General features: G+C 55.3%; 1 protein-coding gene and 3 non-coding genes across 6 annotated transcripts in view; 2 read left to right on the forward strand and 2 right to left on the reverse strand.

Moving 5' to 3' along the window:
* The first annotated feature begins 1,677 nt into the window (after nt 1-1,677).
* Nucleotides 1,678-17,442, forward strand: part of VAC14 (VAC14 component of PIKFYVE complex) — a 76,442-nt gene continuing 60,677 nt past the window's right edge. For all 3 annotated transcript variants that reach the window (XM_086349784.1, XM_086349785.1, XM_086349786.1), the window contains exons 1-10: nt 1,678-2,051; nt 8,324-8,474; nt 8,749-8,916; nt 9,752-9,814; nt 10,284-10,391; nt 10,847-10,956; nt 11,210-11,316; nt 12,285-12,419; nt 12,778-12,930; nt 16,810-16,873. In XM_086349784.1, the coding sequence (XP_086205910.1) occupies nt 1,948-2,051; nt 8,324-8,474; nt 8,749-8,916; nt 9,752-9,814; nt 10,284-10,391; nt 10,847-10,956; nt 11,210-11,316; nt 12,285-12,419; nt 12,778-12,930; nt 16,810-16,873 (1,163 nt within the window). In that variant the 5' untranslated portion in view covers nt 1,678-1,947. The remainder of the gene's footprint in view (nt 2,052-8,323; nt 8,475-8,748; nt 8,917-9,751; nt 9,815-10,283; nt 10,392-10,846; nt 10,957-11,209; nt 11,317-12,284; nt 12,420-12,777; nt 12,931-16,809; nt 16,874-17,442) is intronic.
* TRNAG-GCC (transfer RNA glycine (anticodon GCC)) lies at nt 6,292-6,362 on the reverse strand. The gene has a single exon. It is a non-coding gene; the product is annotated as a tRNA-Gly (tRNA).
* On the reverse strand, nt 6,945-7,015 carry TRNAG-GCC (transfer RNA glycine (anticodon GCC)). Its single transcript has one exon. It is a non-coding gene; the product is annotated as a tRNA-Gly (tRNA).
* On the forward strand, nt 13,919-13,989 carry TRNAG-GCC (transfer RNA glycine (anticodon GCC)). The gene has a single exon. It is a non-coding gene; the product is annotated as a tRNA-Gly (tRNA).

Consider the following 17,442-nt stretch of genomic DNA (forward strand, 5'->3'; position numbering starts at 1 on the left):
AGAATGCTCAAACTACTGCACAATTGCACTCATCTCACACGCTAGTAAAGTAATGCTCAAAATTCTCCAAGCCAGGCTTCAGCAATATGTGAACCGTGAACTTCCTGATGTTCAAGCTGGTTTTAGAAAAGGCAGAGGAACCAGAGATGAAATTGCCAACATCCACTGGATCATGGAAAAAGCAAGAGAGTTCCAGAAAAACATCTATTTCTGCTTTATTGACTATGCCAAAGCCTTTGACTGTGTGGATCACAAGAAACTGTGGAAAATTCTGAAAGAGATGGGAATACCAGAACACCTGATCTGCCTCTTGAGAAATTTGTATGCAGGTCAGGAAGCAACAGTTAGAACTGGACGTGGAACAACAGACTGGTTCCAAATAGGAAAAGGAGTTCGTCAAGGCTGTATATTGTCACCCTGTTTATTTAACTTATATGCAGAGTACATCATGAGAAACGCTGGACTGGAAGAAACACAAGCTGGAATCAAGATTGCCAGGAGAAATATCAATAACCTCAGATATGCAGATGACACCACCCTTATGGCAGAAAGTGAAGAGGAACTCAAAAGCCTCTTGATGAGGGTGAAAATGGAGAGTGAGAAGGTTGGCTTGAAGCTCAACATTCAGAAAACAAAGATCATGGCATCCGGTCCCATCACTTCATGGGAAATAGATGGGGAAACAGTGGAAACAGTGTCAGACTTTGTTTTTCTGGGCTCCAAAATCACTGCAGATGGTGACTGCAGCCATGAAATTAAAAGACGCTTACTCCTTGGAAAGTTATGACCAACCTAGATAGCATATTCAAAAGCAGAGACATTACTTTGCCAAAAAGGTTCGTCTATTCAAGGCTATGGTTTTTCCTGTGGTCACGTATGGATGTGAGAGTTGGACTGTGAAGAAGGCTGAGCGCCGAAGAATTGATGCTTTTGAACTGTGGTGTTGGAGAAGACTCTTGAGAGTCCCTTGGACTGCAAGGAGATCCAACCAGTCCATTCTGAAGGAGATCAGCCCTGGGATTTCTTTGGAAGGAATGATGCTGAAGCTGAAACTCCAGTACTTTGGCCACCTCATGAGAAGAGTTGACTCATTGGAAAAGACTCTGATGTTGGGAGGGATTGGGAGCAAGAGGAGAAGGGGACGACAGAGGATGAGATGGCTGGATGGCATCACGGACTCGTTGGACGTGAGTCTGAGTGAACTCCGGGAGTTGGTGATGGACAGGGAGGCCTGGCATGCTGCAATTCATGGGGTCGCAAAGAGTCGGACACGACTGAGCGACTGATCTGACAAGTGACTAGGATATAGCGAAAATCAAGAGGGCGTTACTCTAATTTGTAACATTGGCATATAAGAAATTGACTAATGACTAGTGAATGAACTAGGAGATTCAGTAGGTGTGGAATAAATTATGCCAAGCGATTCAAGAGCCCCTTCGTTTTCAGGAACGTCTGCAGAAGCCCATCAGGTGCCAAGCCTATTATGTGCAGGCAGCGGAGTACATGGTACACGTGCCGGCTCTAAGCAGGCTTCAAACACTGGCCATACTGTGGGGGGCTGCCGGCCAGAGTGGGGGCGGGGAGTGCAGCCTTGCGGGGGCGTAGCCGACCCCCCGGGGGTGTGGCCGGCGAGGGGCGGGCCCAGTGGCGGAAGGCGGAAGCTGCCTGAGGTCACCTGACCCGGGAAACATGGCCGCCGCACCTGGCGCCCGGCAGGCACTGCACCCGTGAGCTGCTGGCTGGCCTGGGGCAGGGGGACGGAGACGAGGTTCACGCCGGGACTCCGAGGCGGCGCGCGGCCCCGCGAGACTCGGGCTGGGGCGGCGTGGCCCATGAGCCGGCGCCGGAGGCAGCGCGGAGCCGCAGACGCCCCTGGCCCCGGCGCGGCCCCGGCTGCCGCGGGCTGAGGAGCCGCGGGTCTTCGGGAGGCGCACCTGCGCTGCTACCATGAACCCGGAGAAGGATTTCGCGCCGCTCACGCCCAACATCGTGCGCGCCCTCAACGACAAGCTCTACGAAAAGCGGAAGGTGGCTGCCCTGGAGATCGAGAAGTAAGAGCTGCGGGCCCGGGCCCGGGGAGTGGGGCCGGGGCTCCGTCCTGGCTGTTGCGGGGTCCGCTCCTCCGGGAGCCGGGGCTCCGTCCTGGCTGTTGCGGGCCCCGCTCCTCTGGGCAGCTGCTCAGGCTTTTGCAGCCGGTGTTGCTGCCCCCAAGCTTTAGGCCCCCAGTGCCGTGCTTAACAGCAGGAGATGGGCAGTACTGTGTGATCTGGGCCATGTTATTTAACCTGGTATCTCAAAGGGGCTGCGGTGAGAGTGAAGCGATATTGTGTATGTACGGTGCTTAGCCCAGTGCCTGGCGCATGATGCGTCCTCAGTGTGGTCTCTGCCAAAACGAGCAAATCCGAGAGTGATCTCCGATGGGAAGGAGGTGGGAAGCGTGAGAATTTACTATGGATGTTGACCTGCCTCATTTCTTACCTACTTTCTGAGAAGTGAAAAGACGATAAGTTGATCAAATGAAGAAGTCAGGTCCAAAATCTCAAGGCTCAGAGGGCTGGTTGTTTTCTCTGTCACATCACCCTTCTCCAAAAGCGGAAGTAGGAATGATTTGTTGTTTCTGCAGTCTTAATTACATGTGCAGTAGCGCTCTCTTGTCTGTGGGGCATATGTCCCCAGACTCGCAGTGGACGCCTGAAACCCCTTGGATGGCACCAAACTCTGTATATGCTATATTTTCTCCTATACATACAGATGTATGATAAAGTTTAATTTATGATTTATAATTAGGCACAGTAAGAGAATATCCTGTCAGCGTCACTACTGTTGCACTTTAGGGCTATTATTAAGTAAAATAAGGGTTACTTGAACGTAAGCACTACCATACCAGAGAGTCAATCTGATAACTCAGACAGTTACTGAGTGGGTGCATATCATATACAGCATGAATAGCCAGGAGGAAGGGGTGATTCATGTCCTGGTGGGACATCACGAGATTTCATCTCCGCACTCAGAACAGCGTATAGTTTAAAGCTTATAGGTTGTTTATTGTTGAATTTTCCATTTGATATTTTCTGAACTTCTGTTGACCGTTGGTATCTGAAACTGTGGATATGGCATTCCACTGTATGTGTAACCATGACCTGACATTTTGCTTAGTTATTTTTATTACAAAGCAAGGCGTTTAACTGGGCACATTGAGATTTTTATGCTGTTATTTTACACGTGTATTTTTTTTTCCAGCCAAATCTTTGTGACAAAGTCAGGTGGGTAGGTAATTTCAGAAGAGGCAGGCTGTGAAAGAGAAAGAAGGCCAGTTTAAGCATCAGGAAATAGAGGGTTTCGTTCTGCCCTGTCCAGTAAGGTAGCCACTGGCCATGGGTGACTATTTACATTTAAATTATTAAAGATAAAATAAAAATTTTTAATATAGTTCCCCAGTCATTCTGCCTGTATCTCACATAGCCACATGTGGCTGTCGGCTGCCATAATGGACAGCGCAGATTTTCGAACAATTCCATCACTGCAGAAAGCTTTGTAAGGGCCTAGTATAGTCTGTTGTGTGATGCTCATTCTGTGACCGCTGGCAAATTCCTTAACTCAGGGTTTCTTAACCTCAGTGCTTTTGATATTTTTGGACAGGTAACTCTTGGCTGTGGTGGCCTGTCTTGTGCATGATAGGGTTTTTAGCAGCATCTCTGATCTTTAACCCCTAGACATCAGTAGCTTTTCATCACTAGTACAACCAAAAATGTCTCCAGAAAGTCGCCAGATGTTCCCTGGGGATGCAGAATCACCCCAGTTGAGAACCACTGCCTTAACTGCTTTGGTTTCAGTTTCCTCCTCCACTAAAGGGTTTGGATTTTGCCAAGTTGACCCTCCCGTTCAGCTCTAAGATTCAGCATGTCCAGAAGCACGCCTCTCTCATCAAGCACCCCTTTCTTGAGTGCCGTCCCTCCCCACCGCTGCTTGTTGCTGCCCTAGCTCTTGCCATTGCCAGCGAATTGTACTGATGAGCATTGCCCTGATGAGTGGGAGACTCAGAGCTGATGTACAGACTTGGCTCCACGTCTGTGGTTTTATTGGCTGAAGGTACATTGACACCGGTTTTGTCTGTCGCCCGCTACTTCTCAGAAATGTTTGCTGTCTTCATAGCTTGAGTCCTTGGTTGAGTCCTTGAATAGAGGTGTTCATCTCAGCCTTATTGTTGCTTCCAGCACATCCTGTGTAAGTGCTGTCACTCTGCAGGCTGTGCTGGAAGGATTTTGTCTTCAATGGGGTTTGTTTAGTGTTTGACATTGCCTTTGGCTTGTGGAGCTGGGAACATGAAACACGTGAGAAAGAATTCATGACGTTGGATGATGTGGTGGTGAGCACAGAATGCAACATCCAGAGGAGGAGTGGTCCTTCCTGAGATGGTCAGCAGAAGCAGGGGTGGATTGGAGCTGGCGTTTGAGGCCTGGCTAGGCTGTCAAATGAGACAGGAGCTTGCCTGTGGGGTGGCCTGGACAGGAAGTGTCCACGGAGTAGACTAGCAGGCCCAGTAGGAAGCTGGGTCTGGCTGCAGGGAGGTTGCACGTGTAGCCCGGCTACAGATTGGAGAGGTAGCCGGCCCTGTGTTGACCCCCTGTGTGTCAGGTAGAGAGTGTGGGCCTGATTCGTGGGACAGGTCTTCCTGCTGTGGCCCTGGGCTGACCCCAAGGGCCCGGCCCAGCGCTCTACAGGCAGATGGATGCTGCTAAGTCTCTTCAGTTGTGTCCGACTTTGTGTGACCCCATAGACGGCAGCCCACCAGGCTCCCCCATCCCTGGGATTCTCTAGACAAGAATACTGGAGTGGGTTGCCATTTCCTTCTCCAGTGCACGAAAGTGAAAAGTCAAAGTCAAGTCGCTCAGTCGTGTCCGACTCTTGGCGACCCCATGGACTGCAGCCTACCAGGCTCCTCCATCCATGGGATTTTCCAGCCAAGAGTACTGGAGTGGGGTGCCATTGCCTTCTCCATGTTCTCAGGGTTTGCCTTCCAGAAGAAACCACTTTTGTCTTGTTCTCCTGGCTATGGACACTATTTTCCCCTCAAGTGCAGGGGTGCAGACAGCAGAGCCTTGGAACTTGAAGGGGCCATTGTGTCTGTAGTGACCTGGGGTGCCCTGAGCTACGTTCTGGTGGGATTCAGGGTGAGGGGCCTTCCAGCTGGTGTGGAGCAAACAGTGGGGTCAGGGGGTGTTGTCCGTCTGCTCCCGCTTCCGGAGGCCCCGTTGCCCTTGCCAGCCTGCCCCGACATCGGCACCTGTTCCTCATGCTCTCCCAGCGCCCGGTCTCTGCAGCCTTTCCAGTCTTCAGCACTCCCTCAGTGCAGGTCAGACCCCACCGCCCGCCGCTGCTGACCGTCCCTACCGTTTGTGGCTGCTCACAGAGCAAAGGCCACCTCCTCTGCCAAGCCCGTGAGTGGGCGCAGCCTCTCCCCCGCCTCTGTCCTTTCAAGCTGCCAAGCCGAGTGCCCCTGTCCTTCCTGTGAGCCTTCACTCATGATCTTCCCTCTGTCTGAGCTTCCTCCTCCCGCACGAACACCTACTCATCCCTCAGAACCCATCTCAAAAGCTGCCCCTCGTGAACCACATCAGATTCCCTCCGCACCAGAGATGCTTCACGCTCTTTCTCTCCTGGCCCCTCCTCACGTTGCACGGTCCTCACCAGATTTCTTTCCTCTTTTGCATGAAAGTCCTCATGGCCTCTCATTTCCCACCCACCGGATTCTAGCAGAGGCCCCTCAGGCAGGGAATGCGCCGTTTGCTGGCTCTCCAGTGGGCCGGGGGACCCCTTCCAGTGGCTCAGGGACTGTTTATGACCTGAAACAAGGAGATGGGCCAGGAGGTGGTTCCAGGAGGGGCTGTGCTGCCGGCTGGGCTGAGTCTTCTGTGGCTGCCCTGCCAGAGCCTCATGGAGGACGTTACTCTATGTCCCAGGGCTGCGCTTGTGTGGGCTGAGCAGAAGCTCAGCCTGGTTCCCCGGGAGCCTCAGAAGCAGAGGCCGAAGGCAGCCCGTCTGGGTGGGAGTGGGAGGACAGCTGCTTGCAGTGGCTTTGGTAACCCCTACCTCCTGGACTCCTCAGGAATGAGAAGACAACGAGCTAAATCTTTGTGGAATGTAGGAGACAGGTGTGGAAAATCAAGCTAGAAAAAGTCATTCTCAGGTTTTCAGAGTGTATCACCAATGCTATGAGTGGTGTGAAATCTCAAATCCAGTCTCTTGGGGTTTTTTTTTTTTTTAATGATTTAAAAAAAAAATGTTTGCTGCTGCATTGGCCGGGAATCGAACCCGGGCCTCCCGCGTGGCAGGCGAGAATTCTACCACTGAACCACCAATGCTCCAGCTGTCAGCAGCTGTGTGAGCACCTCCCTTTAACCCCAGGACCAGCCTCTTTGTCCACATGCTGATTTCCAGAATCTGAGGCCACGCTCTGAGGCTGCCACATCAGCACCGCTGCAGAAACAGAAGCTTAGGCTCCAGAGCAGGAGGGGGTGTGTGTGTCTTTGATTTGCCTTCATCCATCAGGATAGAAACCAGCTCATATCCTTCCCTCTCAGTAACAAGAAGCCCAATGAGACTCCGGGGCTTGCTTTCTGAGTGTGGTCCCCACTCCCAGTCCACATGGCATGTAGAGCTGTTTCACAGCTCACAGGCTTCATCACAGCTTCCTGCTGGAGACTGGCCGGGGCTGGGGGTGCACAGGAGTCCCCTGACAGCTGCAGGGCAGGCGGGCCTTGGCCCTGCAGCCAGGAAGTGGCGCATGTGTGGAGAATCCAGCTACTGGTCATGCTCACCGGACAGGGAGGTGCTCCTGGTTTCAGAGCAGCCTTGGCTGCAGCAGGCCGGGTGTGGTTGAGGAGCTGGCTCCTGTAGCAGGATCTCTGAGGGAGTCTGCCTGGAAGAGGCCAAAAAACCAGCCCTGCATTGGCCGGGAATCGAACCCGGGCCTCCCGCGTGGCAGGCGAGAATTCTACCACTGAACCACCAATGCTCTGCTGCTCTCTGGTTCACCTGCAGGGCCTTTCTCAAGGGGCTGTTGTCTGTGGACACTCAGAGAGCTCTGACATCACTGAGACTCGTCTGGCTGGAGCCCTGTTTGGGAATCCAGCGGGTTTATTGCACTGCTTAGGAAGTATGGACACCTATGGAACTGCCTTCCTCCCAAGGCCCTTGGTTCGTCCACAGCCCTCAGGCCCCAGGGGCGGTGGGGGTGGGGGCTTGGTGGAATCACACGCTATAACAGGCAAAGCAGGAGGCCCCCCACAGGCCATTCATGCAGCCTTTTCCTGGCACCCCATCTCTGCTAGTCCCGCTCACCTGATGAAGGAACAGTCTCCTCCCCTCCCATCCATCTCATGGCATCTTAAAACACAAGCGTCTCTACACTCCTTGTCCTCTCCCCTATTACAGGGGATCCTAATGCTTTTCTGTTTAGTTTAAAACTATCCCTCCCTGCTCCTTCCCACTGCCTCCGCCATGTTTAAGCCCCCTATTTCGGACTAAAGAGCTGGGGTGCTGTCCTTCTGTCAAACCAGCCCCTCCCATGCGGTGCAGCCTCTCCAGGTCCAAACAGAGGCCTGCAGGCACCACCCCATCACTGTAAACCTTTCACCAGCTCCTCTGTCCTTTGATCTGTCTTCAGCCGCTCCTCCCACACCCTGGGCTCCTCACCCTCCTTTAAGTGCACCGTGTGTTTTCAGGGCCCCTGCCGTTAGCCAGGCTCTTCCCTGTGCCTAAGGTGCCCGGCCTTCCTTTCTTCACCTGGAAAATGCCAGCTCCTGACTCTAAGGTCTGACTCAGTTGGCACTGCCCTGGCCACCCAGGGAGACTTACCTGCAGCATCTGGCTCCTGTGGTGACGCTTGTGTGCTGCGGCCACACCTACTTGTTGTGTGTGGATCCTGCCTGTTGGGCATGGGCCCAGTTTGGCCCCGTCCCCGGAAATAATGACAGAGAACCGCCTGAGTGCCTGAATGGAGGGCTGAGCAAAGGGTTGAATGAAAGCGGTGGATCACTGCAGGTTTTGGTCCCCAGCACAACATTCGCTGCCTTCTCAGAATTGGGGTTGGTCACTGTTCTTTGTTCCATCCTCAATAAGGGGAAACGGAGACCAGAAAAGGGGAAGGGAAAGCCAGCCTCCCCCAGTCAGCAGCGGAACTAGGGCAGGACCCGTGACTCCGATTGCTCTTTCTGAGCAGGTCCTCTGCACCCCTCATCCCAGCGCCAGGCCCCGGAGCCAGCAGCAGGAGTAGGAGCAGCCTGATCCCACTGGCCTAAGACCCTCTCTTCTCTCTCTCCAGGCTGGTCCGAGAGTTCGTGGCCCAGAACAACACGGTGCAGATCAAGCATGTGATCCAGACCTTGTCTCAGGAGTTTGCCCTATCTCAGCACCCCCACAGCCGGAAAGGTGGGCTCATCGGCCTGGCCGCCTGCTCCATCGCACTGGGCAAGGTACGCCTTTCTCCTGGAGGGACGCACACACCAGCCGTGGCCTTGACTCTGCCCTGAACCCAGCAGGGGTTTGCAGACCCGTGTTTTCCATTGCCATTCTCTGCACACCCCAGGCTTGCTGGCTGGTTCCTGGGCGTGGCCCCTAACCCAGAGGCCGACTTGCAAAGAGCCTTTGAGCCCAGCCCGAAGGTCTGAGCGTCTCTGGGGAAGCCAGGGGCTGGGATCCCGAAATCCGACTCTGTCTGAGGAGCACTTGTGCTCCCGCCCATCACAGGACTCGGGGCTCTACCTAAAGGAGCTGATCGAGCCGGTGCTCACCTGCTTCAACGACGCCGACAGCAGGCTGCGATACTACGCCTGTGAGGCCCTCTACAACATCGTCAAGGTGGCCCGAGGCGCCGTGCTGCCCCACTTCAACGTGCTCTTCGATGGGCTGAGCAAGGTGAGCCCTCCACGCTCCGGCTGCTCTGAGCTCACCCCCGCCTCCCGGGCCTGACCCTCGGGGCCTTGAGTGCTGGCTGCCTCTCCCCAGAGGCAGGGGAGCAGATAAGCACGTGCTGCCAGGGACGCTCCTTGTATGTTGAATCTGATGATACATTTTTAAAATGAGTTTGTATTTATGTTTGCTCCCCCCCCACATCTCTATTAATTTGATTTTACTGCATTTTACAAAAGCATCAGTCCACCACAAGTTGGGGGGAAAACAGTTATTTGAGAGCACTGACCTCCCTGGTAGGGCGAAGGTGGCAATTCTGTACTGCTCGTTGCACAGCTGTGTGCGACTCTCCTGCGACCCCATGGACTACAGCCTGCCAGGCTCCTCTGTCCGTAGTGCAGACTGATTTCCCCTGTGAGGTGAGCGTAGCCTGGGAACTCTGGAAAAAGCTCCGCTTAAAATGGCTCTGGGGTCCCTCTTAGCTCCTCAGTGCCTCTCAGCATCACCGAGTTTCCCTCCATGAAGTCGTTTCTAGAGAATCAGCCTCAAAACTGCTCCAGCTCCTCCTCCAGGAGTGGGGAGAGGAGCCGGCGTTGTTAGGCTGGAACGCCCTGGGGAACGCCAGCGGGAAGCAGCCACGCGACCAGTGGCAGCAGGCCCTGCAGGCTCCTGAGCAGAGCAGGGCCCCCGAGTGCGTCTCTGCGTCTTCCCCAGTTCCGCGCTGCCTCCCTGCCTCCCCTACCTTCCTTCCATCCATGAACAGGCTCCCCCAAGGTTCTAGTGGATTCTTTGCCTTAATAAATTGACTGTGATCCTTCTTCCGCCTCTGTGTCTCCCGTAGTTGGCTGCTGACCCAGACCCCAATGTGAAAAGCGGATCTGAGCTCCTAGACCGCCTCTTAAAGGTATTAGTGCTTGGTCCCCACTTCTAGCATTTCTTTCTTCCATCTGTCTCTGGAGCTTTGAAGCTCTATCATTGGGATGTTCTTCCTAATTAAAAAAAATATTTACATACAGTAGGTGAGATAATATACAGTTCTGAGTATATAGAGTTACGTCAGCAGCAGGATCAAGATACAGAGCCGTCATTGCCCCGAGTGTTCCCACGAGCTGGCCCACCCTGCCCCCGTGTGGGGCAGTGCATGCTCAGCTCACTGGGCATTCAGTCCAGACCACAGAGACGTAGGAAGGGTTTTGCCTTTTCATTGCATCATTTCCCCTTGATTCCCACTTTCAGTCCATCTTTGCTTGTCCCTCGGCCTGCCTGACACAGGCCCTGTCCTCCTCCTCTGTGGCCACCTGACCCCTGAAGTCAGGCACTCGGCCAGGTCAGGCTCCCCAGCCCCCAGAAGCTCATATGCCTTTGACCCCCAGGACATCGTGACGGAGAGCAACAAGTTTGACCTGGTGGGCTTCATCCCCTTGTTGCGGGAGAGGATTTACTCCAACAACCAGTACGCCCGGCAGTTCATCATCTCCTGGGTAAGATCTGGCCCTGATGCTGTTTCTGGCTGCCCGTGAGCCTGCCCTCTGGCCCACCTGGATGTGTCCCAAGGCTGTGGAGGCGCCTCGCTGTTGCCCCTCCAGGAGCCACGCTGGCACATGATCCCAAAACACGTTTCCTCAGCTCTGCCCCCAGAGCCCATCACGTTCACCTCTGAAGCAGATGGGGCTCCTTCCTCGTCTCTGGAAACACCCAGATTTCTCTTTGAAGTCAACCTCTCCTGCTAGTTGCCTGCCTTTCCCATAGGTTCCCTTCTCCTTAGGGCATCTGAGCTGCCTGGGGGTGAGAGCTCTGCTTTCCTACACGCTGAACAAAAGCAACTTCAGCTGGCACGCCCTCCCCCGTGGGACACCCCAGGGCGCCTCCTCCCCAGGGTCCAAGGAGGCAGGTGCTCGGGCCGTGACCTTCCCTGACAGTCTCTTTCCTGGGTCAGATCCTGGTGCTGGAGTCCGTGCCTGACATTAACCTCCTGGACTACCTGCCAGAGATCCTGGACGGGCTCTTCCAAATCCTGGGCGACAATGGCAAAGAGATCCGGAAAATGTGAGTAAGGAGGGGAGCACGGAGCTGCATACGTGTCCCCCACACACACCCACAGGCTCCAGAAGGACGTGAGATTTACTCTTCTCTTGGCATGTGAGCTTCCCGCTTTGGGACGCCAAGAGCGCCTCCTCCCCCAGCCTCTGAAGTCGTCCCTCTGACCCGGACGCCCGTGCCAAGCAGAGCAGAAGCAGCATTGGGGAGGCTCCCCGGCCTGGGTGGCAGGGGTATTTCCCTTCTCCTTCATTCGCTGCAGGTGTGAGGTGGTCCTTGGGGAGTTCCTGAAGGAAACGAAGAAGAGCCCCTCGAGTGTGAAGTTTGCTGAGATGGCCAACATCCTGGTGATTCACTGCCAGACCACGGGTGAGCACATGGCAGCCCTGCAGAGCCCTCCTCCTCAGAAGCCCCCCCCCGCCACGGGTGAGCACATGGCAGCCCTGCAGAGCCCTCCTCCTCAGAAGCCCCCTCCCCACCCTGGACAGAGTCCTGGTGGGAGTGGGCGGCAGTGTGACAGCGGGTCCCGGAGCCGTGGGGCCTTGCGGAAGAGATTCTGGTTCTGTCAGCATGGAGGCCTTTTCACTTGGTCTGGCCCTAGATGGGGGAATATCTGGAGGCCTTGCTGGCAGGCTTGGCATCAGCACCGTGAATTGAAACGCTTGGGGGCTGGGGTCGCATAACTGTTTCTACTGAGTATCAAACCACCACCAAATGTAACTCCTTCCCGTCGCAGTCCCTTGTTACTGACCTCAGGTCAGCTGGGCAGCCCTGCTCCCCTGTGCCAGGCCAGGGCTGGGGGGAGTCCCGTGCCTCCAGTCCTCTGGAGGGTGGGCTGAGGCCCATGGTCCGTCGTGTGACTTGTGTCTGGCTGTCCAGCTGTCACCTGTGGCCAGCGGTGACAGTCATTCCAAGCATCTCGTCACCCGGTGGGCTAGCCCGGGTGCGTTCATGTGAATTCAGTGGATTCCAGGAGACAGGAGAGATGTCAGTGAGGCCGAGGCTTGAACCATCCTTTCTCCCACCTTCTGTTGGCCGATGTCGCAAGGCCAGCCCCAGACCGGGAGTTGGGGAATAAACTCCCGCTCCTGATGAGAGGAGCTGCACCCCACTGTGGGGAGTGGACACAGGAGGGCAGAGAGCCGTGGCTGCTCTCACGGGCAGCCATAGGACTATCGTCCGTGTCCCCCTGGTGCCCACGGAAGGAAAGGGCGAGAGTGTGGGAGTCCCGGGGGGCTGGGAGCTGTGCCAGGCCTCAGCCCCGCTGCAGGGCTCTAGCACCTGTGGGCATGTCGGGGGGGCACCGCCGCACTCACCCCGGAACCCCGTCCCCACAGACGACCTGATCCAGCTGACAGCCATGTGCTGGCTGCGGGAGTTCATCCAGCTGGCTGGCCGAGTGATGCTGCCCTACTCCTCAGGGATCCTGACCGCCGTCCTGCCCTGCCTGGCCTACGACGACCGCAAGAGGAGTATCCTTCGGCCCAGAGAGTGGTGACAAGGGCAGCCCTGAGGGGCGCGAGGTCACCCTGGGTGGGGAGGGGGCCCAGGACCTGCCACGCCTGCAGACAGCCCTGGAGCAGGAGGTGGAGCAGAGCGTGCCCTGGGAGGGCCCAGGTGGCCCGGGACGGGGCTGGCACCGCGTGCCCGAACCTCAGCCGCGTCCTCAGAGATCTAAGCGGCTCGCCCAGGCCCAGGCTGCTGAGTCTCTGCTCCTCTCTGGGGTGAGGGGTCCCCCAGGAAGGGAGGCAACAGGGCAGCCCCTCGGGGCGGCAGAGCGGGCTGTCAGTCCAGCCTGGCTGTGGCCGCTCCTTACATCGGCGCACTCAGACATCAAGGAGGTAGCCAATGTCTGCAACCAGAGCCTGATGAAGCTGGTCACCCCCGAGGATGACGAGCCTGACGAGCCCAGGCCAGTGGTGCAGAAGCAGGCAGGCCCCAGCCCTGAGGACTGCGCAGCAAAGCAGGAGGGGGCAGCCAGCGGTGAGTGGGCTCTGCCTCCCGCCCCCACCTCCCAGCGAGGGCCCCCCGGGGCCCAGAGGTTGGAGAACTTGACATGGGGTCTCCCTCAGCCAGCCAGGGCTGTTTCCGAGTCTCAGCCCCTAGCTCTGGAAACAGCCCGGCAGGTGGGAACTGCTGCCTTCCTCCAGCAGGTGGGCACAGGGCAGAGGAGTCCCACCACCAGCATCCGGCAGCTCCCAGGGGCAGGAGGTGTTTGAACCCAACAGCTGGCCTCCAGAACCGTAGCTCTGAGCCCTTTCTGCCCCAGAGAGCATTCATTCCTTCCTTAGCCTTGTTCTGAGCTCAGCTGCAGCCCAGGTAGAGAGGCGTGGAGCCTGGCAGGAAAGCCGTTGAGTCTGCAGGCTCAGCTAAGTCTCAGGGGTGGACATCCAGTGACTCAGGAACCACCTGCCTTTCCTCTGCCACTCATTCTCGGGGAGGAGGTTCAGACCAACCCAGCTGTGGTTTATTCGGTCCTTGGAAATTCTGCTTTTCTCCTTTAACGTTAATGTCTTGTTTATCCGTCACATGAAGAAAACCGCTTTTATGCCTATTGGAGTCTAGAGTTGGACTCTCTAAATGTAGAACTCTGAGACTTTTTTCCATCTCTCCAACTCTGTCCTCACCGAGAGGTCCCCGATCAGCTCTGGGATGATGTTCTCCTTTGCAAAATCAGCCAAAGACTAAACTGATGCAGAACCTACTGAAATCTTTAAGGCTAACAGACTGAGGTCTGGAACTTGCCCCGCAGGAGCCAAGAGAGTTCCCAAAGCATTTTGTCCCTTTGGTTTCTCTTGAACCTCAGAGCAGAATGGCAGGCACGTGTCCTGTGGGCGTCCTCAGGGGACTGGCCTTCTAGAACTGAGCAGCACTGAGTGCTGGACCATCCCAGGTGTCAGGTTACAGCCATGCCCACGTCACCGAGAGCCATTGCAGCAGAGCAGCTGGGGAGGAGGAGTGCTCAGCTGGAGCATTGGTGGTTCAGTGGTAGAATTCTCGCCTGCCACGCGGGAGGCCCGGGTTCGATTCCCGGCCAATGCAGCTCCCTTAATCTTTTTGACAGCTTTCCTAAGTCTTCCTGAAACAGCTCCCTTCTCAGGAGAATCTTGTTCCTAAATCAGGACACATTCAGGCAGCTTGGCTCCAGATTTTACTGCCTCGTAAACAGCACTTCAGCAGATGCAGAGCTCACTTTATAGTAGTGCCCAGAAATGGCATCGGCGAATTCTGGGGCTCCACAGCCACTCCAGACCCGCTCAGCTGGTCACCAACCACCGCTTTCCCAGCGTGCCAGCAGAAGGTGCCAGCAATCCCAGAGAGTCAGCATTTCTTTCCTCAGTCCCCGGCTTCAACCAGCACTGACGCCGACGGTCACTGCCCATCTCTTCCAACCCAGCGAAGGCAGCAGCTTCCTGCCCAGTCTCTCTCACTTGGTGCCCATCCCCACCCAGCCTGCGCCGTGCACTCCACAGCACATCCTGGCAGCCAGGTCCTCTGCACGCAAGTTCACGCACACTCACAGACACGCACACCCTCGCTCTCACGTGCACGTGCTTCTCCTTTGCCCCTCCCCACAGGCTCCGGTCAGGGTGGCTCTTGTTCGGTTGGCTGCCCTTAGCCCCCTCTGCTTGCCCTGGCTCCCTCCCCCGCCCCTTCTGCTGGAGGAGTCCACAGCGCAGGGTCCTTTCTCTGATGCTGAGCTCCCAGGCACATGGTGCATCCTCCCGTCCACCCATGACGTTTCCTGACTGTCTCAGGCATCACAGTCTACACTCTGCGGTCAGACCTGCCTGCCTGTGCGTCCTGCCCTGCTGACTTCATCTCTTGCCCTTGGACAAGCCACTTGGCCTCTCTGTGCTTCAGGTTTCTTTCTCATTGACTGGAGCAACCGTGATAGTAGGGAACCTGTGGTGTGGCTGTGAGTCTCGGAGATTTTTTGCATGTAGAGCTCTTAGCACGTGATATGGGTCACACACTCCCAGTAACAGGTGCTTCCGTGTCAAGTTGTCTTAAGGTCTGTTTATAATGAGACCCACCACCTAGCAAGAGTGGTGCCCTGACGGGGCAGGACTTTGGCTCCCTTGCCTTTTAGCATTAGCTTTTCCCAGGTGGTAATGGGCCTCTGATGGGTCCTAAATGACGGATTGTAGTGGTTTAGGGATGAAAGTTCAAGCAGTGAGTGAGGAGCACAGCTATAAATACAGTTTCCAGTGGGGGACCGGTGACCTCTGTGGGTGAGTGTGAAATGGAGTCCACACGTTTGCAAAGCTTTGATGGGATTGGGTGTTATCAGCACTGCCAATCTAAGTGACTCAGATCCAGGACCTGCCTGAAGAGAGCTCAGGGTTGGATCCTTAGATGAGTGATCACAGGACATTGGGCGTGGTCACAGAGGACTGGGGGCACCCGGCCAGGCTTCGTGGAGGGTATTTGAACTGAATCTCTTCTTTCTCATTCCCTTTAACTCTCCTTTACCACCCTCATTTTTCACTCTGGTCACAAGAGAAATGCACACTTCCTGGAGAGATTTTGGAACAACCAGACACTCCTACTGGGAGAAGGTGAAGAGTAAACACCTTAAATACATTCATTGTTTGGTAGATATCAATACATTTGGCAGCATGTACCAGAACACTTAAGAATTTATCCTCAGGAAACAGAGACATGGGTCAGGTTTTCCATCTTAACCCCTGAACACACATTGGCTCCTTTATTGTTCTCACAAGATTCTGGGGAGGCCCTGGCCTCAGCACATTACACAGGTGAGGCAGTGGGGTGAAGGCAGGTGACCTACCCAGAAGTCACACAGTGAGGAAGCAGGGGAGTCAAACTGAGACCCGGGCCCAGGGGCTCCTGAGTCTGGAGGTTGAAACAAAAGGGCAACTGAAGATGCTCAGCTTCACTGGGAACCCCAGAATCACAAAGTAAAACAGTCTCATTTTTACTCATCGATTTGGCAAATACTGTCAAGATCACTAGTATCCCACGGCTTCCAAGGTGGAGGGTGGGCTGAACAACTGCTGGCGTGTATGTGACCCTTCCTAAAGGCCAGCCTGGCGAGGTCTGGTCAAGCCGCCTGGGTCTGACCCTCCTGCTCAGCAGCCCCCTCTAACGGGGTCCTGGGGAAGTGCCCACACTTGTGCAAAAGAAAGCAGAGGCGAAGTCTCAGAGTGAAAATAGGAAACAATGGAAATTCATCTGCAGCCAGTTTTTAACATTGTATCGTTTCATCCATAAACGCGTTCCTGGCAGGCGGGAGGGAGGGAGGGAGGCCCCCAGCGGCAGGGAGCCCCAGCGCTGTTCCTGGCGGGCGCACCCAGACTGCCCCAGGTGTCCGCCTCACCTTCCCCCAGGCCTGTTCAGGTAATTGGACTCTTTCCTGAAGCAGCTGCACCATTTCCCATTTCTACCAGCAGTGTATAAGCTTCCAGTTTCTCCGCCTCCTCACCATCACTTGCTATCAATATGTCTTTTATTTAATGGGTGTGAAATGGCATCTCATTGCAGTTTTGATTTACGTCTCCCTGGCGGCTTGTGATGTTGAGTGTTCAAGAAGTCACTTTTAACATCTGTTGCCCTTTAGCCAGCAGCCCCTTCTGAGATTTCCCAAATGTGTTCAGCACTGATAGCCCCTGCTTGTGAGGTCACTGTGCCTGAGAACCTACAAGCACGCATACCATCCAGAAGCTTCAGGGAACCACCAGGCATTGGGTCTTCAGGGCCCCAAAGCCACATTCCTCTCCAAGAGCCAGAATCAAGGTGTGGGAGACTAGACCCTATGTGTCCTTGTGAACGGGCCTGGTTCTTCCCAAGGCCCCAGTGACCTTTATTGTGGCGCCTCATCCCTCTCTCTCTCCCCAGGAGGGCCTGATGGTTCTTGCGACTCTAGCTTCAGTAGCGGCATCAGTGTCTTCACTCCAGCCAGGTAAGTGGTTTGTTACGGCCAGAGCTGTTTGTGGAGAGCTAGCGGCCTACATCTTTTCTGGGCACAGGAGACCGCAGCAAACCCTGAGGCTGACTGTGCTCAGGGCCAGCACTTGCGGGACACAGACTGTCTGATGAGGGAGTCCAGAGGACACTAAAGAGCCCACCCCACCTGGTTCTGGGGGACATATTGCCTCTTGGGAAGTATTGGAGGCTGTGAGAGATCAGTAAATACAAGGTATAAAAGTGTAGCTCTAGGTGACTCAAGGTAAAGAATCCGCCTGCCAGTGCAGGAGACCCAGCTTCAAGCCCTGGGTCAGGAAGCTCCCCTGGGAAAGGAAAGGGCAACCCACTCCAGTATTCTTGCCTGGGAAATCCCATGGACAGAGGAGCCTGGCAGGATACAGTCCATGGGGTCACAAAGAGTCAGATAGGACTTAAGAGACTAGACAACAATAAGAGTGTAGGTCACACATGGTGACCACAGGGGGACCTTGCAGGCGCTTTTGCTCAGCCCTGTTTGCTTGTCCAGGATAATGTGTGGCCGATGCAGCTGTCTGAGGAAGCCTA

This window comes from Bos grunniens, chromosome 18 (genome assembly GCF_055505025.1).
Source record: "Bos grunniens cultivar Pamir isolate PY7600 chromosome 18, Bosgru_T2T1.0, whole genome shotgun sequence".
NCBI lineage: Eukaryota > Metazoa > Chordata > Mammalia > Artiodactyla > Bovidae > Bos > Bos grunniens.